Source organism: Muscardinus avellanarius (assembly GCF_963383645.1).
Source record: "Muscardinus avellanarius genome assembly, chromosome: 4".
Classification (NCBI taxonomy): Eukaryota; Metazoa; Chordata; class Mammalia; order Rodentia; family Gliridae; genus Muscardinus; species Muscardinus avellanarius.
The window spans coordinates 91,474,685-91,501,347 of record NC_137789.1 but is presented as its reverse complement, the minus strand read 5'-3'; the positions used below and the strand labels follow the sequence as shown (position 1 = coordinate 91,501,347).

Here is a 26,663-nt window from a genome sequence, read left to right as displayed (position 1 = left end):
CTTCCACTCAGGATCTCCCACAAAAATATAACATACTTTGGAATAAATTTGACCAAGGAGGTAAAAGATCTCTACAAAAAAATTATGAGACACTGAAAAAAGAAATCGAAGATCTTAGAAGATGGAAGGATCTTCCATGTTCATGGATTGGCAGAATTAATATCATTAAAATGGCCATCCTTCCAAAAGTGATCTACAGATTTAATGCAATGCCCATCAAACTACCAAGATCATTTCTCACAGACATAGAAAAATCAGTTCTTAAATTTATCTGGAATAACAAAAAGCCCAGAATAGCCAAGGCAGGTCTCAAAAACAAAAACCAAGCTGGAGGAATCACAATACCTGACTTTAAACTATACTACAAAGCCATTGTAATAAAAACAGCATGGTACTGGCAAAAAAACAGATACACAGACCAATGGAGTAGAATAGAAGACCCAGAAACAAGTCCACACACTTTCAGCCAATTGATTTTTGACAAAGGGACCAAAAACATACACTGGAAAAAAGACAGTCTCTTCAACAAATGGTGTTGGTAAAACTGGTTAACCATATGCAGAAAATTGGAAATTAATCTCACTTTCTCACACTGCACAAAAGTCAACTCAAGATGGATCAAAGACTTGGAAATCAAACCAGAGACCTTGAAGCTCCTTGAAGAGGGCATAGGTCCAACACTGCAACACATAGGCACAGATAAACACTTTCTCAACAAGACCCCAAAGGCACAACAAATTAAAAGGTGAATCAATACATGGGATTGCATGAAACTGAAGAGCTTCTGTTCAGCAAAGGAAACTGTCAAGAACCTCAATCGAGAGCCAACAGAATGGGAGAAGATTTTTGCCACCTACCCCTCCGATAGAGGACTAATATCTAGCATATACAGAGAACTCAAGAAACTCAACACTAAGAAAACAAAGCATCCAATAACAAAATGGGCAAGTGAACTAAATAGACACTTCACAAAAGAAGAAATTCAAATGGCCAATAAATGCATAAAAAATGCTCAACATCACTGGCAATCAGAGAGATGCAAATCAAAACTACCCTGAGATTTCACCTAACTCCAACTAGAATGGCAATCATTCAGAACACAAACAACAATAGATGCTGGCGAGGATGTGGAGAAGTGGGAACGCTAAGACATTGTTGGTGGGATTGCAAATTGGTGCAACCACTTTGGAAAACAGTATGGAGAATCCTCAGAAGAATGGGAACAAATCTACCATTTGATCCAGCAATACCACTGTTGGGTATCTACCCAAAAGAAAAGAAACCAAACTACCAAACTAATGCATGTGTATCTATGTTCATAGCTGCACAATTCACCATAGCCAAACTATGAAACCAGACAAGATGTCCATCAACAGATGAATGGATTACAAAACTGTGGGATATGTACACAATGGAATTTTACTCAGCCATCAAAAAAAACTCAATTACATCATTTTCAGGGAAATGGATGGAACTGGAGGACATTATGCTAAGTGAGATTAGTCAGTCACAAACAATAAGAAATCAGATGCTTTCCCTAATATGTGAGAGTTAGGGAGAAACAGGTCATAGGAGGAACTCTAGATGAAAAAGGAAATCCTATGGAGGAACAAACAAGACAATCTAAAGGAGGAGAAAGGAGGGGGGAAGAGGAAAATCTCTGAAACACACAATGTAGTTAAGCATGTGGAGGTCAACCACTAAGCCAGGCAAGGGAGGGAGGGAAAGGGAGGGAATGGGGTGGGAATTGGGTAGGGGTCAAATCAGTGATGTTTGCATATCTCTACACACATGTTTTTTACCCCAATATGATGTATGAATATAATGCACCAATAAAAATTTAAAAAAGAACCCCCCAAAAGAGAAAACAAAAATATTTTAAAAAGAGAGGAAAGAATACAAAATAGCACATTTGAAAAAAAATGACTAATTTAAAAAGCCAATAATGAAGGAATTGAAGACAAAATATGACACTCAGAAACATTTATAAATGGCAGAAGTCAATTTTTCTTTATCAGTAATCACATTAACTAAAAGTGGATTAAAGTTTCCTGTTAAAAGGCAGATTGGCAGATGCATTTTAAAAAATACATAGGCTCTATTTGATGTCTACAAAACACTTCATTTGGAATGAACACATTAAGATTCAAAAGTAGAAGAATAAAATCAGATATTTCATGTAAATAGTAACGAAAATAGCTGTGGTAGCTGGTTTATTGTGAGACAAAAGATTTTAAATCAAAAGAATTTACAAGAGATAAAAAGGATAGTAGATGTTGATGAACGTCCCAATAAAATAATAAAACAATTATAAATATACACAATAAAATCCTCAAAATACATGAAATAAACCAGGTGTGATGATGTAATCCAAGTACTTGGGAGGCTGAGGCCAGCCTCAGCAACTTAGCAAGGTCTTCTGCAACTTAGTGAGACCCTATTTCAAAATAAAATAGGGCTGGAGGTATAACTCAGAGGTAGAATGCCCCTGGGTTCAATCCCCAGTACCACACACAAAAAATATGAAATAAAACTGACAAAATTAAATGGAAAAATGGACACTTCTATAATCATTACAGAGTTCAATACCCCACTTTCTTTCTTTTTAAATACTGGGTATTGAACCTAGGGGCATTTTCCCTCCAAGATACACCCCCTAGCCCTTTTTATTTTATATTTTGAAACAGGATCTCACTAGATTGCTGAGAGTCTCACTATTGCTGCAGCTGGTTTTGAACCTGCAATCCTCCTGTCTCAGGCTCCCAAGTACTGGGATTACAGGCATGTACCACCATATCCAGCTCAATACTTTACTTTCAATAATAGAACTAGACAGGAAATTAAAAAAGAAATAGAGTCAATGATATAAGCCAATTAGACCTAAGAAACATAAACAAAACATCCCATCCAAATTAACAACAAAATACATATTCTTTTCAAGTGCACATGGAAAATTCTTCAGGATCGGCCATTAAGTCAGGCCACAAAACAAACTGCAACAAATTTATCAGGTATCTTGTTTTTATGGTACTGGGGATGGAACCCAGAGGATTTCTACCTCCAGGCTACACTCCAAGACCTATTTTATATTTTATTTGTAAACAGAGTCTCACTAGGTTGCTGAGAGCCTCACTAAGCTGCTGAAGTTGGCTTCGAACCTGTGTGATCGTCCTGTCTCAGCCTGCCAAGTCCTGGGATTACAAGCATGCGCCACCATGCCTGGTGTAACCACAACAAATTTAAAAAGATTGAAATCATATAAAGTATATTTTATGATTACAATGAAATGAAACTAGAAATAAGTAACAGAAGGACCATTAGAAAATTAACAAATATGTGGGAATTAAGCAACATACTCAAACCATCAGTGAGTTGAAGAAGAAACCACTGGGCACATTAAAGAATAAAATAAAAACAAACCAAAACATAACAAATTTTATGAGATGCAATAAACACAGCACTTAGAGGGAAAAGTGTAGTTCTAAACACATATATTAAAAAAGAAGAAAACTCTCCAATCAACAACCTAACTGCACACCTACAGGAAGTAAAAAAAGGAATGCAAACTATACCCAAAGGTAGCAAAAGGAATGAAATAAAAAGTCGAGTGGAGAAAAATAGGGAACAGAAATACAATAGAGAAAGTCAATGAAATGAAATTCTGATTTGTTAAAAAGGCCAAGAGAATTGATAAACTTTAGCAATATTGACAAAGTAAAAAGAGAAGACAAATTATTAAAAGCAGAAATGAAATTGGGTACAGTACTATTTATTTTACTTGACTAAAAATGATAATACTTTGAACTGCTGTAAGCCAACACATATTGGATAACCTAGATAAAATGCACAACTTCCTAGTGACACATATGTAAAGCACAATTACACAATATAAAAATAGTTTTAAAGAATTACACATATGGCTGAGCGTGGTGGCGCACATTTGTAATCCCCGCGCTTGGGAGGCTGAGACAGGAGGATCGCACAGGTTCGAAGCCAGCTGTGCTGGCTTAAGAGACCCTGTTTCCAAAAAAATATATAAAATAGGTCTAGGAGTGTAGCCTGGAGGTAGAAGGGCTTCCAAGAACCCCAGTACCACCAAAAAAAAAAAAAAAAAAAGAATTACACATATGTATATGTGACTTGGGTGTGTGTGTATAGAAACATAGAGGCTCTAAAATAACTCCAGAAGGATAGGCAGCAAATAGGTAAGTAGAAATCAGGCTGTTTTATGCTTTATTAAGCCTTTTCGTTTTCTAAAATATTTTATAATAACCATATGATACTTTTGTAATAATGAAACAATAGCAACAAAAGAAACTTCACCTGGAAAGAAAAACCAACGAAAAACTGCTGCTTAGCTTGGAGAAACAACATTTCTGGGGGCAAACTGACTTCCTCTTATTTATAACTAAACTATTGATATAAAACATGCATGAAAATCATTTTTACATACCTTCTGGCTAGCTCCTCAGGCATTCGCTTTGGAACTAAAGCTTTGTCCAGTTGAATCTCCAACACAATGTATGTCCCTGCTTCATAATATTGCTGTAAAGACATTTCTTCTCATTTGTTATTTCCAGAAAAATATTTACCAAAAAATTTTAGTAACACGAGATAATGCTCACAATGTACTAGGTAAGAAAATGCATATATAACCACATACATGGCATGATCTCAACTGTTAAAATATCTTCTACATAAAAAATAATTGGAAAGAAATATAGCAACTGTGGTTATCTCTTACAAGGAAGGGTTTTCACTTTATTTTTGGAAATTTCTAGCTCAGTTGAGGTCCTATTGAATTTGTTCAGAGTACTTTTCTTAGAACTTTTTTAAGTGAATGGTGTCCTTCCTTATAGCAATCTTCTTTTTTTGTGTATATGTGGTACAGGGGATGGAACCCAGAGGCATTCTACCTCCAAGCTACACCCTCAACCCTATTTTTTATTCTTTTTTTTGAATCCGGGTCTCCCTGAGTTGCAAGGGGCCTCACTAAGTAGCTGAGGCTTTCCGTGAACCACAATCCTCCTGTCTTAGCCTCCCAAATGCTGGGGTTACAAGCTTGCGCCACCATGCCCAGCTCTCTTATAGCAATCTTCTTTTGTGGATCACACAGAAATATTCTCTTGATAGCTGCTTACATTCCCACTCAGTTTCCTCACCGCCATCTATCAACTCTGACTGCTGAACACTTCTACTGATACTGTCTACAGTATCCTAACCACATATCCAAATTGACTATTTCTCCCATATCAACCTCTCTTTTTAGTTTTGTCTTCATGATGTTGTCATCCGTTCAGAAAGTGAGGTTATCCTTAACTTTTCATGCAGGTTATTGAAGGCATTTAGAACTCTTAAGTATACAGAACCAGAAAATAACATCTCCTTGAAATATTATAGTTAAATGTGCCAAAATTAAGAATAAAGTAAGAACACTCAGTCTGGTGCAATAAAGCATGCGTGTAATCTTAGTACTTGGGAGGATGAGACAGGAGCATCTTAGATTTGAGGACAGCCTCAGCAAGTAGTGAGACTCTCATCAACCAAGAGAGACCCTGTTTTGTTTTGTTTTTAAATAGGGCTGGGGATATAGCCTGGAGGTGGAATGCCCCTGGTTTCAATCCCCAGTACCACAAAACAAAAAAAGAAAGAAAGGAAAAAAGAAAGAGAGAAAGAAAGAATACTCAAAGCTGCAAGAAAGAAGTACCAAGTTACTTATAAAGGCAAACTCATTTTCAGCAGAAATTCTAAAGGTCAGGAGGGCATGGAATAATGTAGTTCAAGTCCTAAAAGAAAAATCCACCAATCTAGATGACAACACCCAGTAAACCTATCTTCAAAATCAAAGGAAAATAAAAACCTTCCAAAATAAGTTTACACTAAAGAAATTCATGACTATTATGCCAGCACTGCAGAAGTTACTTATATCCTTCACACAGAAAGACAAAAATAACCAAGAGAGTTTGAGAAAGAATAAATTCCACCAGAATAGATAAACATATGAGAATTAGGATGATTTTTTTAAAAAAAAATATTGACAGACAGTAATGAAATCAAGAAAATCATTAGGGACTATTTCAGAAATCTGTATTTCAATAATTTAAAAAATCTAAAAGAAATGAATAAATTTCTGGACAGATATGAACTCCCTAAATTGAACCAAGAGGATATGGAAAGTCTAAAAAGAGTAAGCAGTGAGACTAAAGCAGTAATAAAAGCCTCAACAGCCAGGCATGGTAGCACATGACTGTAATCCCAGTAGGGAGGCTGAGGCAGGAGGACCACAGGTTTGCAGCCAGCCTCAGCTACTTAGTGAGGCCTCCGCAGCCTAGACCCTGTTTCAAAATAAAGAATTTTTTAAAAAGGGCTGGGGGTGTCCTTGGAGGTAGAATGTCCAGGGTTCAATCCATTTTTAAAAAGCCTCCTACGCCAACCAAAACCCAAGAGCAGATGAAACCACATCTGAAGTTTAGCAGATCTTTAAAGAACTAACAACAATGTCCCTCAAATTACTCCCTGAAATAGAAAGGAAGGAAAAGCTTCCCCTATTCTATGAATCCAGTATGGCACTCTTACCAACACTGGATAAGAACACATCAAGGCAAGAAAATTACAGATCAATATCCCTGATGAATATAGATGGAAAAATCCTTAGTAAAATGGCTTCACACTGAATTCAGCAACACTTTAAGCAGTTCATACAGCCAAGTGCAGCGGCGCACACCTGTAATCCCCGTACTTGGGAGGCTGAGACAGGAGGATTGCAGGTTTGAGGCCAATTTCAGCAGTGTAGCAAGACTCTCAGAAACCTAGTGAGACTTTGTTTTATTTTTATTTTTGTTTTTTTATTTTTATTTTTATTTTTTGCTGTACTGGGAATGCAACCCAGGGGCATTCTACCTCCAAGCTACACCTCCAGCCCTATTGAAGCCAACATCACATTAATACCAAAAACAAATAAAACAGCTCAGGCCTATATCTCTGATGAACTTGGATGCAAAAATGCTAAACAAAATACTAGCAACACGCATTCAAAACCACATCAAGAAAATTATACACCATGACCAGGTAGGGTTTATCCCAGGGATGCAAGACTGGTTCAACATATGAAAAATCAATCCATGTAAATCATCACATAAACAGAACCAAAGACAAAAATCATATGATCATTTCAATAGGTGCTGAAAAAGCGTTTGACAAAATCCAACATCTATTTATGCTAAAAGCACTGCAGAGAATCAGAATAGAAGAAACATACCTCAACATCATAAAGGTAATCTGCAGTAGACCCACAGCCAACATCTTTATTTTGAAACAAGGTCTCACTGCATTGCAAAGGGCCTCACTAAGTAGTAGCTGAGGCTGTCTTTGAACCATGATCCTCCTATCTCAGCCTCCCAAATGCTGAGATTACAAGCATGTGCCACCACACCCAGCTGAGACTTTGTTTTAAAACAACAAAAATTTTAAAATGTTTGGATAGAGATAGAATGTCCCTGAGTTCAATTCTCAGTACTGAAAATATAAAATAAAATAAAGTAGTGAACAACATTTTAGTGGAATAGTTCAGCAATTTTACTTTTTTGTGTGTGTGTGGTACTGAGGGTGGAACCCAGGAGCTTTTCTACCTCTGGGCTATCCTCCCAGACTTATTTTATACTTTATTTGGAAACAGGGTCTCACTAAGTTGCTGAGAGCCTCACTCAGTAGCTGAGGCTGGCTTTGAACCAGTGCGATCCTCCTGTCTCAGCTTCCCAAGCGCTGGGATTACAAGTGTGTGCCACCACACCTGGCACATATTTTATTTTCAATTAAATTTTTTTTCAAAAGTAGAAAGCTGGGAGCTGGGTGTGATGGCACACACCTGTAATCCCAGCACTTGGGAAACTCAAACAAGAGGATTGCAGGTTTGAGGACAGCCTCAGCAAGTAGTGAGACTCATCAACTTAGTGATCATCAACCCTGTTTCAAAATAAAAATAAAAATAAAATAGCGCTGGGGGTGTAGCTTGGAAGAAGAATGCCCCTGGGTTCATCCTCAGTACCATAAAAAGAGAAGAAAGAAAAGAAAAGAAAAAAAGAAGGAAGGAAGGAAAGAAAAATAAAACAGGGCTGGGAGTATAGCTCGGAGGTAGAATGCCCCTGGGGTCAATCCTCAGTACAAAACAAAAAAGAAAAGAAAAAGAAAAAAAAAGCCTTTTAATATGAATCTCCAAGATGAAGGTCAAGAGTCCCTTATCACCCATAGAATAAATCCATTAAAAATTTTTTTGTGTGGTACTGGAAATTGAACCCAGAGGTATCCTACCACCCCCAGATATTTTTCTTTTCTTTTCTTTTCTTCTTTTGAAACAGGATCTTGGAGGTTGTTGAGAGTCTTGCTAAGTAGCTGAGGCTGGCCCTGAACCTGCAATCTTCCTGTTTCAGCTTCCCAAGTACTGGGATTGCAGGGGTGTGCCACCATACCTAGCTAAACTCAAATTTTTTTTTATAATGTTTCTGCTTTTGGCTCTTCTCACTTTTCTTCACCACCTTCTTCTTTTCATTTATTTCTCCCAGACACTGAATTAATTCTTGTGCCTTAAATTCTGCTCTTGTGAATTCCGCTGTGCTTGACTCGAGCTGTTCCCTGGTGTGAAATGCTTCTCCCCCCATTTTCATCTGGCAGCGCTCTCTTTAGGTATTGCTGTTTAGTGAGGACATCACTTCCCTAGTGAAGCCTTCCCGGAGACTACCCCACCTCAACAAATATTAATCTCTGTCCCCTCTGAGCCCATGCAGAATTTCTACTTGTATCTCTGTCATCGCTCAACAAAATGACATAGCAGCTCATTATGTATCAGTCTGTGTCTCCCACCCAATGGCTGAGCGTCACAAGGTAGGTGAACACATGCTGTGCCTGATGCAGTTTGAATCTTCATAGAGCTTAACACAGTAGAATTAATAAAAGAAATAAAACTCGAATGCCCAAAAGGACCTTAAAGTCACTCTGGTACCAACTCATTTTATAGTCTCAACAGGATAAAGCTATTTGCCCAAGGTCATAACTAAGTCATGGGCAAATAGAGAGGGGTAACTCAGATATTCTGCCTGCGCACTTTCCTCTATGGCTGTTTTGATCAGAAAAGGTCTGATTAATTTAAAACTTAATTTCCAAAACTATGCAATTACCTGTCCTTCCGAATTGTGGCTCAGAGGAGGCTCACCTTCCAAAGGAGTGTCTGAGCTTTGAGATTTTATGCTAGGTGCTTGCTGAAAGAAAAGGAACACACCTCAGAAAATGAATGTTCACATGGCCTTCATAATGGCAGAAACAATGACCATTAGGTTGCATTAAAATACAAAATGAGGAAGAAGTGCAAGCCTTTGGGCAAGTAAGAAACAGATAAAGTCACCTTCTCAAGAACCTACCACGTCCCCAGGCTTAGGCTTTCCATCTGTATTTTTTTCTTTTGCTGTTTTATCTTCTTTCATATTCTTAGAAATAAGTGGTTTAGACAATGGAGAATTAATTCCTCCTATTTTATTATTCAGAATTAAATGATGGCCAGTATCCCGGAATAAACTGAACAACCATTTGGTCTGAAAAGAAAGAAAAATGCAATGATTCATAGACAAGTGAAACAAACTTAAAGCATCATTTAGTGTTCTAGAAAATGCTAACAATGCAGCCAGGAGCAGTAACATGTTCGTGTAATCCCAGTGCTTGGGAGGCTGAGACAGGAGGACTGCAGGTTCAAGGCCAGGCTTGGCAATTTAGCAAGACCCTCAGCAACTCAGTGAGACTCTGTTTCAAAATAAAAAATAAAAAGGGCTGTAAGTGTAGATCGCAGGTAGAATGTCCCTGGGTTCAATCATGAGTACCAAAAAAAGGAAAAAAAAAGGTAAAATGCATCCTAACTAATTACATTCTATTTTACATTAATACTGGTAAAATATAGAAACTTTATTCTTATCTATAGCTATATTCTATCTTCCCTTTTAATGCTACTATCATAAATTAAATCTATACATGATATAAGTCCAACAATATAACTAATGCTTTATCCAATAATGTCTTTGAAAGAAGAATAAAAATGAATAAATGCGAAGGCACATTTGAAATGAAGTGGTGTATACCTGTAGTTCTAGTACTTGTGAGGCTGAGATAGGATACCACAGATAGGAGGATAGTCTCAGCAAGTAGTGAGACGCTCATCAACTTAGCAAGACCCTGTTTCTTTTTTTTTTAACAATTTTTTATTGAACATAAATAGTATACATTTACACTATATTTGGTGCCCTATCCCCCCCGCCCCCGTTTTCTCTTCCCCCCTTTCCCAATGGTTGTCCAGGTTAACCATGTCTTATTCATAATTTTACACATGTTCAGGTGTAGACCCTCATTAATCAAGATCGGCCTTTCTCCTCTCCTATCTTTTCCATTAAAACTTAGCTAGTAGCCGGGCGTGGTGGCGCACGCTTGTAATCCCTGCACTTGGGAGGCGGAGACAGGAGGATCGCGCAGGTTCGAAGCCAGCCGCACGCGCTGGCTTAGGAGACCCTGTTTCTAAATAAAAATATAAAAATAGGTCTGGGAGTGTAGCCCAGAGGTAGAAGGGCTTCCAGGAACCCCAGTACCACCAAAAATAAATAAATAAATAAATAAATAAAAATAAATAAATAAATAAATAAAACTTAGCTAGTATTTCCCCTCTAATATCTGGAGTCCCACTGGTATCCTTTGTGTTTTCTAGTGTGGGCATATTAGAGGAAACATGTGTATCTTCTCCTTCTGTGCTTGGCTGATCTCACTTAACATGATGCTCTCCAGGGCTTTCCATCTTCTTGCAAATGATATAATTTTGTTCTTCTTTATGGCTGAATAGAATTCCGTTGTGTGTATTTCCCACAGTTTTGCTATCCATTCATCTGTTGATGGTGATCTGGGTTGGTTCCATATTTTGGCTATTACAAATTGTGCTGCTATGAACATAGGTATGCATATGTTGCTGTAGTTCTCTGAATTCAACCCCTTTGGAAAGATACCCAGGAGTGGTATAGCTGGATCATATGGTGGATCTATTCCCACCTTTCTTAGGAATCTCCACACAGATCTCCATAGTGGCTGAACTAGTTTGCACTCCCACCAACAGTGTAAAAGAGTTCCTCTTTCCCCACATCCTCGCCAGCATTTGTTGTTGTTTGATTTCTTTATGCTTGCTACTCTGACTGGGGTTAGATGGATTCTCAGTGTAGTTTTGATTTGCATCTCCCTGATGGCCAGTGATGAAGAACCTCTTTTCATGTATCTATTAGCCCTTTGTATCTCTTCTTTTGTGAAGTGTCTATTTAGTTCATTTGCCCATTTCTTGATTAGGTTGTTTGTTTTGCTAGTGTAAAGTCTTTTGAGCTCTTTGTATATTCTGGATATTAGCCCCCTATCAGAATGGTGGCTGGTAAAGATCCTTTCCCATTCTGTAGGCTTCCTCTTTAGGTTATTGATAGTTTCCTTTGATGAGAAGAAACTTTTTAGTTTGATGTTATCCCACTTGTTTATTCTTGCTTTAATTTCCTGAGCTTTGGAGGTTTTGTTGAGAAAGTTACTGCCTGTGCCAATATGTTGTAGTGTTGAACCTATGTTCTCCTCTACTAACTTCACAGTCTCAGGTCTAATTTCTAAGTCTTTGATCCATCTTGAGTTGATTCCTGTGTTAGGTGAGATATAGGGGTTTAGATTCATCTTTTTACAAATGGATAGCCAGTTCTCCCAGCACCACTTGTTGAAAAGGCTGTCTTTTCTCCAGCGTATGTGTTTGGCCCCTTTGTCAAAGATTAATTGACTAAAGATGTGTGGGTTTGTTTCTGTATCTTCTATTCTAATCCACTGGTCAGTATATCTGTTTTTGTGCCAGTACCATGCTGTTTTTACTACTATTGCTCTATAGTATAGTTTGAAGTCTGGGATTGTAATGCCTCCTGCGTGTTTCTTGTTATTGAGAATTGCTTTGGCTATTCTAGGTCTTTTCCTTCTCCATATGAAGTTCATGATTGATTTTTCTAGGTCTCTGAAGAATGTCACTGATATTTTAATGGGAATTGCATTGAACCTATAGATCAGTTTTGGCAGAATGGCCATTTTGATGATATTTATTCTGCCTATCCATGAGCACGGGAGATCTTTCCATCTTCCAAGGTCTTCTTCTATTTCTTTCTTTAATGTTTTATAATTTTTGTTGTAGAGGTCTTTTACATCTTGGGTTAGGTTTATTCCTAGGTATTTTATTGGTTTTGAGGTTATAGTGAATGGAATTGTTGTTTTTGTTTCTTTCATTGTGGATTCGTTGTTGGCATAAAGAAAGGCCACTGATTTCTTTAGGTTGATTTTGTAACCTGCGACTTTGCTGAATTTGTCAATCAGGTCCAGAAGTCTTTTGGTTGAGTTCTTTGGGTCTTCCAGATAAAAGATCATGTCATTTGCGAATAAGGATAATTTTACTTCCTCTCTTCCTATGTGGATTCCTTTGATTTCCTTCTCTTGTCTGATTGCTGCAGCAAGAGTCTCAAGAACTATATTGAAAAGGAGTGGTGATAGTGGGCATCCTTGTCTTGTTCCTGACTGTAGCGGGAATTCTTGCAGTTTTTCCCCATTCAGTATAATGTTGGCTTTGGGTTTGCAGTATATTGCCTTGATGATGTTGAAGTACTTTCCTTCTATCCCAATTTTTTGCAGTGTTTTTAACATAAATGGGTGTTGGATTTTGTCGAATGCTTTTTCAGCATCTATTGCTATGATGATGTGGTTTTTGTTCTTGGTTCTATTTATGTGGTGAATAACATGTATTGATTTGCGTATGTTGAACCAGCCTTGTTTTTCTGGGATGAAACCGACTTGGTCATGGTGTATTATTCTCTTGATATAGTTTTGAATGCGTATAGCTAGTATTTTGTTTAGAATTTTTGCATCTATGTTCATTAAGGATATTGGTCTGTAGTTTTCCTTTCTTGAGGTATCTTTATTTGGTTTGGGGATTAATGTGATACTGGCCTCATAGAAGGAATTTGGAAGAGTTCCATCTCTTTCAATTTCCCGGAACATGTTATGAAGTATTGGTATTAGTTGTTCACTGAAGGTTTTGTAGAATTCAGCTGGGAACCCATCTGGGCCTGGGCTTTTCTTTGGTGGAAGAATTTTTATTGCCATTTCTATTTCTTTGGTTGTTATTGGTTGGTTTAGGCTTAGCAAGACCCTGTTTCTAAATAAAAATAAAATAGGGCTGGGGATGTAACTCAGAGGTAGAATGCTCCTGGGTTCAATCCTCAGTGCCACAAAAAAGAAAGAAGGAAAATTAGAAAAATATATTTCTAAATTTTATGTACACTTATTTTTAACCATTTCTCATCCCCATTTCTCTTCGTGGATTCAGGTTAGCAACTCATGTCATTTCCTTTTAAGCTGAAAAATGTACTGTTTTTTATAAAGGCAAGTTTGCTACAAACAAATAGCATTTATCTGGACATGTCTTTATTTTGCCTTTGTTTTCAGGTGATTTGTTTTTTTTTATTTTTTCCATTCAGAACATCATGTTATTCTACTGCCTCCTGGCCTTCATGGTTTCAAATAAAAAATTAGCTGTTATCCATACTGACTCTCTTTTGAAAGTGGTGAGTTATTTTCCTTTCTTTCTTTCTCTCCTTCTTTCCTTTCTTTCTTTCTTTCATTCTTTCTTTCTTTCTTTCTTTCTTTCTTTCTTTCTTTCTTTCTTTTTCTTCCTTTCTTTTTTGCAGTATTAGGATGGAACCCAGGGGCATTCTACTTCCGAGCTACACCCCCAGCCCTATTTTTTATTCTTTATTTTTTTATTTTTTTTATTTTTTATTTATTTATTTATTTTGGTGGCACTGGGGTTCCTGGAAGCCCTTCTACCTCCAGGCTACACTCCCAGACCTATTTTGTATACTTTTTTATTTGGAAACAGGGTCTCTTAAGCCAGCGCAGCTGGCTTCCAACCTGCACGATCCTCCTGTCTCTGCCTCCCAAGTGCAGGGATTACAAGCGTGTACCACCACGCCTGGCTTTTTTATTCTTTATTTTGAAACAGGGTCTCACTGAGTAGCAAAGGGCCTCACAAACTAGCTGAGGCTGTCCTCGAACAGCGATTCTCCTATCTCAGGTTCCTAAATGCTAGGATTACAAGTGTGTGCCACCATGCCTGATGGTGAGCAGATTATTATTATTTTTTTTTTTACTATTGCATTTAGAATTTTTTCTTTCTCTTTCATCAGTTTGACTGTAATGAATATATTGTGAGTTTCTATGCTTATCCTGAATTCCGGAGACTCTTTGAATTTCCTTAATCCACACCCGGCCAAGTAAAATAATTTTTAAAAATAAAAATAATTTGTTCTTTCATTGACTGCCTAGCAATCATCAAAATTTCACTAGGCCAGTATATTATTTCGATAACCACTTTAGAAATTTTTTACTTAGGCCCAGCATGGCGCATGCTTGTAATCCCAGTGCTTAGGAGGCTGAAACAGGAGGATCCCACAGGTTTAAAGCCAGCTTCAGCTACTTAGTGAGGCTCTCAGCAACCTAGTGAGACCCTGTTTCCAAATAAAATATAAAATAGGTCTGGGAGTATAGCCTGAAGGTAGTAAAGCCCCTGGGTTCTGCCCCCAGTACCACACACAAAAAAAAGAAATTTTTTACTTAAGATATATTTAGAACCACTCTCAATCCAATAAATACAAGTTAAAATTATTACACACAAAAAATAAAACAGGGTCTTGGATGAAAGATAGAGGAATAGAGGGAAGCAGTGCACTTCAGTTGCTCTGAGACTCAGAACTCAACCAGCAGGAAGACTGCTTCTTGGCAAGAAAAGAAAAGCAGCCAGAACTAACAGGAGAAAGATAGTCGAAACATGGTCGAATCAGAAGAAGCATAAAGAGCAGAGGACTGAAAAGAGCTCCACATGTCTTCTTGTGAGTGGAGAGCAGAGGCAGAGGCCACCACCACAGTCCCAGAGGAGACCTGGCGACTGCCAGAACCCAGCGGCTCTCAGAGACAAGTCCAATAAAGAAGAAGCGAAATCCTATAGAGCCAGCGATTGCAGAGAACTAACAGGAAAAAGCAATCACACTCTTCTCTTCATCCTGAAATACTTCAAGACCACCACTCTCCAAAAGGCCCTGCCAAACAACCAGCAAACTCCTACAGCCGCAGCTAAACTCATCTGGACCAAGAAATTACCTGCCCTTTCTGCCTGGACCCCAGTGACTACAATCGGCCCCAGGAAGACCACCATAAACCTCCAGACTACCCAGACAAACTACCCAGGTGCACTCCTGTGGCTACAGATGAATTCATAGGGACAGAGAAACTAGATTCCTCCTTCAGGGATCAGAGCAGCTACAACAAAGTTCATCAAGATTAAGTTTACAAACTGTCCCAACAAGAGCTTGCATTGCTGCAGGGACTCACGTCACAATGACCAAACTCATGGAGTCTGTGAGTCTGCAGCTCATTCCTGCAGAGGTGGGGCCTTCAGTCAGCCACAGCAGAATTATGAATTAGCAGACAGTCCCTTGGAATGATAGGGTGGGTCCTAGTGTCAGCAGATGGCCCCACTCCTATGGGACCTCCAGCAATCACTAGAACATCAGCAGTGTGTCTTTGGGGCAAAATAACTCAGCCAACCATGCCACAGGTTCTGATGATACAAACTCTTGTATTGGCCACAGAAATACCAAGGCTGGCAAGGCAGCTGGCAGTTTTACATAATTGCAGCTGCCAGAGGAGCAGTGGTGTCCTTGGAGCTAAATAACTCAGCACTCCTGCCCCCGGCTCAGAATGGTACAAACTACCCTGGCAAAGTATGGGCCTGTGAGCAGGGAGGCCAGAGGCCAGCAGGGTTTCACACAATCACAGCTGGCAGAGCAGCAGCAGTGTCCCTGGGGTAATTTAACTCAGACAGCAAAGCCACAAGCTGGGTCTCAACCAGCAGAGTTTAAGCCTGTTGAGCAAGGAGGCCAGTGGCTGACAGTATTTCAGGTGATCACAATCAGCAGAGCAGCAGTGGTGTCCCTGGGGCATTAAAGCTAATCCAGCCAGGCGACGGGCATTCTCTGGCCCTGCTGAGCATGGGCTTACAATCATAGTGGCCAACAGCTAGAAGTTCACAGGGTTCCAAGTGATCATAAACATCCGAAAAGTGATGTTATCCCTTGGGCATTAAAGGTCAGCCAGTTGGGTCCCAGCTCTGAAACATTGTAATCTCTGGCCCTACTGACTTTGGGCCAGAGAGCACAAAGTCCTATATACAGTGAGAGCCTGCTGTTTGCCTCCAGCGAAGTATCATATCCTATTAAAGAGGTTCTGAGAGTCTAACTCAAAATTCTAATTATATGAAACAGATTTGTTGAGGCAATGTACCCTCAGCAGAGGACAATAAATAGACATAGGAATCCCCACACAACGAGGGAAAGGATGCCAACACAACAGAGATGCAAACCTAAAAATCATGAAAATGAGGTGAACAAGAAAACAGTAAACTTCCACAACTCCACAACATTAGCGATCACTGATACAGAGACCCAAAATGCCAGCAGGCAAATTCAGAATTTTGATTTTCAGTAGGATCAACAGGCTACAAATGAAATCAGGGAAAATATACAAGGTATAAAAGAATATATCAACAAGAAACTGAGGTTGTAAATAAGAATTAGAAGGAGGTCCTGAGTGGAAAGGAGATAATAAGTGAAATAAAGTCTTCAATAGAAACCACCACTGGAAGATAGTTTCACTCTTAGATGAGTTATTAAAAACTGACCATATAGTCAATAATATAGAGAAGATAATACATCAACATAACCAGAATATTCAAGAAATGTGACAATAAAAATGACTTAATTTATGGATAACTGGCATGGAAGAAGGTCTAAAAGCAAAAATCATGGAAATGAGAAACCTCTTCAGAGAAATAATATCAGAGAATTTTCCAAATATAGAAAATGAGATGAATATCCATGTATAGGAGACATTCAAAACCACAGTAAGACAAGACCAAAGAACTTCATGTAACATAATAATCAAAATGACTAACTTAGAGGACAAGAAAAAATACTAAATCCACACTTCCAGGAAGATGGCGACCGAGAAAAGCAGGGCTTAAGAGCCCCACTAACAACCAATCTCCATTACCACAAAATCAGCGCCTTTCATAGCCAGAAAACACCATCACCAGAGAAACAAAAAAATCACCAGGCTCCAGAGAGGAGGGGGACTCAGAACGGAGCTCAGAGCCACAGAGGAGATACGCTGGCCTCACGCTCGAGGATGCGGCAGCAGCGCCTTAATGCCGGTGGCAGCGGCGAGTTCACCAGATGGCTACAGCTACAGACCGACGCACTCAACAGACCACCAGGCTCCAGAGAGAAGTGGCAGACAGCGAGCTGAGGGACTCAGAGCGGAGCTCAAAACCAGAGAAGAAATATGCCAGCCTCACGGCCGAGGGCATGGCAGCGGCACCATATTGCCACTGGCGGCGGCAGCAGCGAATTCACCTAGTGCACTACAGCTCCATCTGCGTACTCAACAACAATGAGTCAAATTGTGGCCCCAGAGGAGAATCCCAATACTGCACTCCCAGGGACTTGACCCAGTGGGGGAGTGGCGGTGGAAGAGATATCACACCATAGGAGAATGCCCAACCGGGCACCCCCCCCCATAGTCTAAAGCAGCCTCTATCAACTCCCTGGGTCTCAGACTCTGTGATACAACCCAGTAAAGGAGTAGTGGGGTCTGAGATACCACAGACTCGAGATCCAGAGCACCTTAAGTGAAGTCATAGTGACCCAAGGGAAGAACCCAGAGAAGGCACAAACTTCCGAAATCATGGGAAAGAGGAATAACACTGGAGCAATGAATGCCCACAACCCCACAACATCAGAACCTGATAAAACAGAAAATCAAAGATTTCTAGAATATCAAATCAGGAAAATAACTGTAGAAATAATAGAGGTGTTTTCAAAAAGAATTCAGAGAGAGCGAAAAAGAGATAAAGGATGCAATTAATGAAATAAAGGCCTCAATTCAAAGTACAAACAACCGATTAGACCACATGGAGAATAGAATCTTGCTCTTAGAAGATGATCAATCCAAAAATGAACGCATAGTTTCTAATCTAGAAAAAAATATCCGACAGCAGGAATCTGACATTGAAGAAATATGGGTCAGTTTTAAGAGAGCTAACCTAAGAATAATTGGAATAGAGGAGGGAAAAGAAGGTGAAACCAAAGGGATCAATAATCTCTTCAAGGAAGTAATAGCAGAAAATTTTCCAAACATAGAGCAAGAGGTCGATACACAGGTACAGGAAACTTATAGAACTCCCTTTAGACAGGATCGGAGAAGAGGATCCCCACGCCACATCATTGTCAAAATGACCAATGTGGAAGCCAAGCAGAGAATCTTAAAAGCAACAAAAACAAAGGACCAAGTGACATTCAGAGGCAAACCAATTAGAATCACTCCAGACTTCCCAAACCAAGTCATGAGAGCCAGAAGGGCTTGGAGTAACATATTCCAAACTCTGAAAGAAAACAACTTCCAGCCAAAAATTTCCTACCCAGCAAAACTTTCTATCAAATTAGATGGAGAAATAAGAAACTTCCATGACAAACAGAAACTGAAGGAATTTATGTCTTCAAAACCAGCACTAGAGAAAATACTCAAAGAGATTAACTACAAAGAAGAAATAGGTAACACACACCAGAACCAGAGAAACAAGATTTTCCATCCAACAGACAATTAAGATTGGTCATCTGTGGAGATTCATTATTTATGTTAGTCTTTTACCTATCTCTAAATTGTATTGTTTGCTTTGATTGTTGTTAATTTTTAGGATTTCTAGTTGGAATATTAATATACCTTCAGATATAGCATTTGGAAATATTTTATCCCATTCTATTAGTAACTTTTAACTCTGTTTACATTGTCTTTGGATATACAATATTTTTTTATTTTTTAGGGCATTTGTATACTCTTCTGTTGCCTGTGCCATTGAAATCATATCCAAGAAATCACTGCCAATTTCAATGTTGTGAGGTTTTATGACCCAGATTTTCTCCTAAAAGTTTATAGTCTTAAGATTTATATTTAGGTCTTTTATCTATTTTGAGTTAATATTTGTATATGGGATTAGGTAAGGGTCCAATTTTATTCTTTTCCATGTAATTATTATTTTTCAACAATATTTAGTTTAAAGATTATTATTTCTACCACCAAATGTTCGTGGAAACCTTGTCAGAAATAACTTGACAATATAGGGAAGAATTTAGCTCTAGGCTTTTATTTAACTCCAATGGTTTATATATCTGCCTTTAGAACAGTACTACACTGTTTCAATTATTGTAGCTTTATATGGCTTGAAATCAGAAAATATATATCTTCTAGCTTTGTTCTTTTTCGAGATCGTTTTGGGTATCTAGAGTCCATATTCTATATTAGGATAGATTTTTTTCTGAAAAATAAATATATAAATATATGATAGTTTCACCTAAAAAAAAAGAAAAAAATATATTCTCTGGTAAGAAAGAAAGCAAAAAGAAATATTGAAATGTTATCTTTAAGTTATCAAAAGCTTGGTATCAGACAAATGAAACTGTTATGTGAGATTATCATTTTTTAAATTTTTATTTTATTTTTATTTTTTTATTTTTTATTTTTTATTTTTTAATATATATTTTTTATTGGTGCACTGTATTCATACATCATAGTGGAATACAAACTCTTGTAGACATATATGCACACATCGCCCAGTCAGCCCCCACCCGATCCCCACCCCACTCTCTCCCCATCCCTCTTTCCCATGCTTGGCTTAGTGGTTGACATCTAGTATTATATCAATTTATCCAAAATTAAAAATGATAATATCTTTGCCTAAAGATATTCATAAACTAAAGATAAAAAAGGATGAAAAAAAATACCCCATGCAAATTGAGACTGAAAACAAGCAGGGGTAGCAACTCTCATATCTGACAAAGTAGACTTTAAACTTATTAGAATGAGAAAAAGCAGGTCCCATAAAAGAAACAATCTAACAAGAAGATATAATAATAGTAAACAAAAACAAACTTTTAGAGACATTAAGACTCCAGGAGACCCCTCAAAAATAATACTGGAATATTTCAACAAACCTTTTACACCACTAGATCAATCTTCCAGACAAAAGATCAGTAAATGCTCTTCAGACTGACAGAACACTATAAACCTAATGAACCTAATAGACATATACAGAATATTCCATCCAACAACAGCTGAATACACATTCTTCTCAGCTGCTAATAGGAGCTTTTCCACAATGAACCATATTTTTTACCACAAAGCAAGTATCAACAAATTTTAAAAAAGGTAATATAATTCCTTGTATCTTTTCAGATTATAATGGAGTGAAAGTAGAAATCCAGTAGTAAGACACAAAGGAACTACATAAATACATGGAGAATGAATGATATACTTTTGAATGAGAATTGAATCATGGAAGAAATAAAGACAGAAATAAAAAAAATTCCTAGAATTAAATGAAAATAGAAGAGCCAGGCATGGTGGGGAACGCCTGTAATCCCAGCATTTGGGAGGCTCAGACAGTAGGACCCCAGTTCGAGAATAACCTCAGCTACTTAGTGAGACCCTCTGAAACTCAGTGAGGCCCTGTTTCAAAATAAAGAATAAAAAGTAGGGCTGGGGGTGTAGCTCAGAAGTAGAATGCCATGGGCTCCATCCCCAGTACTGCAAATAAAAAAAAAAAAAAAAAGAAAGAAAGAAGCTGGCCGTGGTGGCACACGCTTGTAATCCCCGCGCTTGGGAGGCTGAGACAGGAGGATTGCACAGGTTCGAAGCCAGCCTCAGCTACTTAGTGAGGCTCTAGCAACTTAGTGAGACCCTGTTTCCAAATAAAATATATATAAAAAAAATAGGTCTGGGAGTGGGAGTATAGCTCGGAGGTAGAAGGCCTCTGGGTTTCACCCCTACTACCACCAAAAAAAAAAAAAGAGAGAGAGAGAGAGAACATCACACACACACACACACACACACACACACAAAGTCACCAAATAAACAGACTAATCACAAAGCTAGTAAAGGGCAGGAAATAATTTAAAACAGTTCAGAAATCAGTGAAATAGAGAATAAAAGAAGATCAGAAAGGTAGACTTCTTTTTTTTCTTTCTTAATTTTTGCAGTATTGGGGATGAACCCAGGGGCATTCTACCTCTGGTCTAAACCCCCGACCTATTTTATATTTTATTTGGAAACAGGGTCTCACTAAGTTGCTGAGAGCCTCACTAAGTAGCTGAGGCTGGTTTTGAACCTGTATGATTCTCCTGTCTCAGCCTCCCAAGTACTGGGATTACAAGTGTATGCCACCACGCCTGGCTAAAAAGCTAGTTTCCTGAAAAGATAAACATGATCGCTAAATCTCTAGCCAACCTAACCAAAAGAGAGAGAATTTACCCAAATCACTAAAATCAGATATGAAAAAGAAAGCTGGGCGTGGTGGCCCATGCTTGTAATCCCAGTATTTGGGAGGCTGAAACAGGAGGATCACAGGTTCTAGGCCAGCTTCAGCAACTTAGTGAGGCCCTCTGCAACTTAGTGGGAACCTGTTTATAAAAAAATACAACTAGAGCTGGGGTAGCTCAAAAGTAGAATGTTTCTGGTTTCAATCCCTAGTACTCCCCCCGCACAAAAAAAAAAGAAAAAGAAAAAGAAAAGAAAGAAAGAAATGTAAAGGGAGACCTGTACCACAGACAGTGGGGAAATCCAGAATATCACCAGAAAATTTATATTCCAATAAACTCGGAAACATAGATGAAATTGACAGATTTCTGGACACATACAACCTACCTAAATTGAGCCAAGAAGATACAGAAAATGTAAACTGACCAATAGGAAGCAAAGAGATAGAAAGAGCAATAAAAAGCCTTCTATCAAAGAAAATTCCAGGCCCAAATGGATTCTCAGCAGAATTTTACAAAAACATTTATAGGAGAACTACACCCAATCCTTCAAAATAATTCGGTGAGATAGGTGATTCTTCCAAACTCTGTCTATGAAGCAAGTATCACCTTAATACCAAAATCAAATAAAGATATCTCAAAAAAGAAAATTACAGACCAATATTCTTGATGAACACAGATGTAAAATTTCTAAACAAAATATTAGCAACTTGCATTCGAAACCATATCAAGAACATTTTATACCATGACCAACTTGCTTGTTTTCATTTCAGGGATGCAAGGCTGGTTCAACACACAAAAATCAATACATGTAATTCACCACATAGATAGAACAAAGGACAAAAATTACATGATCATTTCAATAGATGCCAAAAAAGCATTTGACAAAATCCAATATCTACTCACGTTTAAAAAAAAAAAAATACTGAGCCGGGCATGGTGGCGCACGCTTGTAATCCCAGCATTCAGGAGGCTGAGACCTGGAGGATCGTGGTTTGCGGACAGCCTCAGCTACTTAGTGAGGCCCTCAGCAACTCAGTGAGACCCAGTTTCAAAATAAAGAATAAAAAATAGGGCAGGGGGTGTAGATCAGAGGTCAAATGCCCCTGGGTTCCATCCCTAAAACTGCAAAAAAAAAAAAAATACTATAGAAAATTGCAATAAAAGGAACTTATCTCAATATCATAAAGCCACCATCATATTGAATGGAGAAAAACTGCAAGAATTCGCTTTAAAATCAGGAGTAAGACAAGGATACTCACTATTACCACTCCTTTTCAGTATAGTACTTGAAACTCTAGCAATAACAATAAGGCAAGAGAAGAAAACCAAAGGAATACAAATAGGAAAAAAAGAACTGAAGTTATTTCTATTTCCAGATGATATGATCCTATACTTAGAAGACAAAAAAAAAAAAAAACTCAGAAAAGACTTCTAGAGCTGATTAATAAATTTAGCAAAGTGGCAAGTTGCAAAACCAATCTAAAAAATTAATCAGTAGCTTTTCTATATGCCAACCAAGAATCCACTGAAAAAGAAATCCAGAAATACCTAGGAATAAATTTAACCAAGGAGGTAAAAGATCTCTATGATAAAATCTTGTGTGTGTGTGTACACACGCACCTACACGCACGCACGCTCTCGTGCGCACCAGTTGTACTGGGAATTGATCCTGGAGCATTCTACCTCTGAGCTATACCCTCAGTCCTACTTTATATTTGTTTTTGAAACAGGGTCTCACTGTTTGATGAAAGTTTCACTACTTGCTGAGGCTGTCCTCAAACCTGCAATCCTCCTGTCTCAGCCTCCCAAATACTAGGATTACACGCATGTGGCACCAGGCTCAGTTTATGATGAAAATTATAAAACACTAAAGAAAGAAACTGAAGAAGATGGGAATGATCTCCCATACTCTTGAATAGGGAGAATAAATATTATCAAAATGGCCATTCTACCAAAAGTGATCTATAGATTCAATATAATCCCTACTGAAATATCAATGTCATTCTTCATAGAGCTAGAAAAATCAGTACTAAAGTTAATTTGGAAAAACAAAAGACCCAAAATAACCAAAACAATTACCAGCAATAAAAATCATGCAGAAGACATCACAACTCCTGACTTAATTATACTACAGAGGTACAGTAATAAAAACAATATGATCTTGACACAAAAACAGATACAAAGACCAATAGAACAGAATAGAGGAGATAAAAGAACAAATCCACACACTTACAGCCAATTGATTTTCAACAAATGTACCAACTTATGCTGGAGTTAACACAGCCTTTTCAACAAATGGTGTTGGGAAAACTGGTTACCCATTGTAAAAAAATGGGATTAAACTACTAACACCCTGTATAAGAGTCAACTCAAAATAGGTCAAAGACTTGGAACTTAGGTCAGAGACTTTGAAATTATTAAAGGAAGGCATAGGACCAACACTTTAACATGTAGAAACTTCCTTAGTATGACCCCCCAAAGTTGAAGAAATTAAAACAAGAATTAATAAATGGGATGACATTCAATTAAACAGTTTCTGTTCAGCAAAGGAAACCATCAAGAGTCCAAGAAAGCCTAAAGAATGGGACAAGATCTTTTCCTGCCATTCCTCTAATAGAGGACTAATAATAGCTAGAATATACAAAGCACTTAACACTAATAATATACAAAGGTTTAACACTAAGTAAACAAATAACCCAATCAAGAAAAGGTCAACTGAATTAACTATATACTTCACTAAAGAAGAAATACAAATGGCCAAAAAATATATGAAAAAATGTTCAACATCAGGGGCATGTAAACCATCTAACCCCAATTAGAATGGCAATCATCAAGAATTAAAACAAAGCTGGGCACGTGGCGCATGCTTGTAATCCTGCGCTTGAGAGATGGAGACAGGAGGATTGCGTAGGTTCGAAGCCAGCCGCACTGGCTTAAGAGACCCTGTTTCCAAATAAAATAGTATAAAATAGGTCTGGGAGTGTAGCCTGGTGGTAGAAGGGTTTCCCAGTACCACCACCAAAAAAAAAAATAATAATAATTCAAACAATAATAAATGACAGAGAGTATTTGGTGAAATAGGAACTCTTACATACTGTTGGTGGGACTATAAATTAGTGCAGCCGCTATGGAGATCAGTGTGGAGATTTCTCAGAAAACTAGTAATGGATCCACCATATAACTGAGCTATATCACTCCTGGGTATCTTCCCAAAAGGACTGAAATCAGAATATTATAGCAATACATGTCTATCAATGTTTATAACAACACAGTTACCAATAGCCAAATCACAGAACCAAGCTAGGTATCCATCAACAGATGAATGGATTACAAAAGTATGGGATATATGCACAATGGAATTCTACTCTGCAATAGAGAAGAATAAAATTACATCCTTTATAGGAAAGTGGATGGACCCGGAGTAGGGCCAAGTGGCCTAATGGATAAAGCATCTGATTCTGGGTGGACCTGGAGAACATTATGTTAAGTGAGATTATCCAGTCATAAAAAGTGAAGGGTCACATGTTTTCTCTCATACATAGAAGCTAAGGTCTAAATGGGATAAAAGAAAGACTCTAGATAATGGAGGGGAAACCCAGTGGAGTGATGGAGGGAGTCTCGGAGAGGGCTGCATTGGTGGGGAGGGAGAAGCAGTGAGGGAAACACTTCCACTGAAGTTATGTACATATGTGAAATTACTTATGCCAGTCTCAAAGTCAAGTGTGGGGAAAGGGAAGGAGCGAGGAGGGGAAGCCCACAAGTGCTGTGTGCACGTATGTCCCTATTACTATGAACTACGTAATGATGTGAGATTACAACACACCAAGAAAGTACTAAGAAAATACCAGGGCCTTGCTAGGTGGCTGAGCGTCTTAGTCAAGTGCTGAGGTTGGCCTCAAACCTGCAGCTCTCCTGTCTCAGCCTCTGAAGTATTAGGATTACAGGCATGCACCACCATGTCCAGCTTATCCTAAAGCTTTTAAGGTCCAAAGGACAATGACTGCAAGAGTCTATATTTAACATCCCAGTATACCAAGTGATGATAAATATCAATTGCAAAGATGTGTATGGTGAACACATATAAAAAAGGACAAGTTAGGATAATACCTCTTATGGATTTTTTCCTCTTACCTTTTCATAGACTGTACTATCTAGGTAAGGGTAAACATGAAAAGCTCCTCGAATCCTTTTCACACCTGGATACAGCAATGGGACCATATTAACATAAGCCACGCCATGAAAGGAAAGCTGGCCTTCATCCTCAGTCTGAAGGAGTAAAACCAGAGAGTTGTTAGTGCCACAAGTAAGGCAGCACAGGGTGGATCAGACATAGCAGAAGAGAATCCATTTTGGAAATTAACTCCGCTGCCTAACTAGTTCTGAGTCTTTGGGCCAGTTACACAGACACTTTGGACGACTTCAGTTCCTATATCTTCAAAATGGGTTTCTTAATACCATGATCACTGACATAGACACACATCAAGAGTGTTAAGGAATAGTAAGAGCAGGGGTTGAGTCGACACATACTCAAATTGATTAGTAATAAAGATAATTTCAATCAAGAAGTCAATTTCAACATGTTGCGTCTTAGGTGAAAATAAAGCTTAATAATAAAATAATAACTCTGGGCATGGTGGCACACACTAGTTCTTGGGAGGCTGAGCCAGGATTATAGGTTCATGGTCAGCCTCAACTACTTAGTAAGGCCCTCTGAAACTTAGCGAGACCCTCTTTCAAAAATAAAGAATAAAAAATAGGGCTGGGGTGTAGCTCAGAGGTAGAATGCCCCTGGGTTCAATCCCTAGTATCCCCACACACACAAATAAAATAATAACAAAAGCTTAAAAGACATCAGATGTGGGAAGCTTTTCTAAGTCTAAACAATATTGGCTTATAAACCGGGAGTGGTGGCGCAGGCTTGTAATCCCAGCATTCGGGAGTCTGAGACTGGAGGATTGCGGTTTGTGGACAGCCTCAGCTACGTAGTGAGGCCTTCTGCAACTCATTGACCCTGTTTCAAAATAAAGACTAAAAACAGGGCAGGAGGTGTAACTCAGAGGTCGAATGCCCCTGGGTTGCATCTCCAGACCCGCAAAAGTAAAATAAAATAAAATAACATAACATAACATAAACAATATTGGCTCATGGATTTACAGCTGC

General features: G+C 38.3%; 1 protein-coding gene across 2 annotated transcripts in view; it reads right to left on the bottom strand.

Moving 5' to 3' along the window:
• CFAP70 (cilia and flagella associated protein 70) overlaps positions 1 to 26,663 on the bottom strand; it is a gene marked incomplete at both ends in the record, with an annotated part of 128,665 nt that overhangs the window by 61,124 nt on the left and 40,878 nt on the right. For both annotated transcript variants that reach the window (XM_080694070.1, XM_080694069.1), the window contains 4 exons: positions 4,454 to 4,545; positions 9,171 to 9,251; positions 9,411 to 9,581; positions 25,635 to 25,769. In XM_080694070.1, coding sequence (XP_080550196.1) covers positions 4,454 to 4,545; positions 9,171 to 9,251; positions 9,411 to 9,581; positions 25,635 to 25,769 — 479 coding nt within the window. The remainder of the gene's footprint in view (positions 1 to 4,453; positions 4,546 to 9,170; positions 9,252 to 9,410; positions 9,582 to 25,634; positions 25,770 to 26,663) is intronic.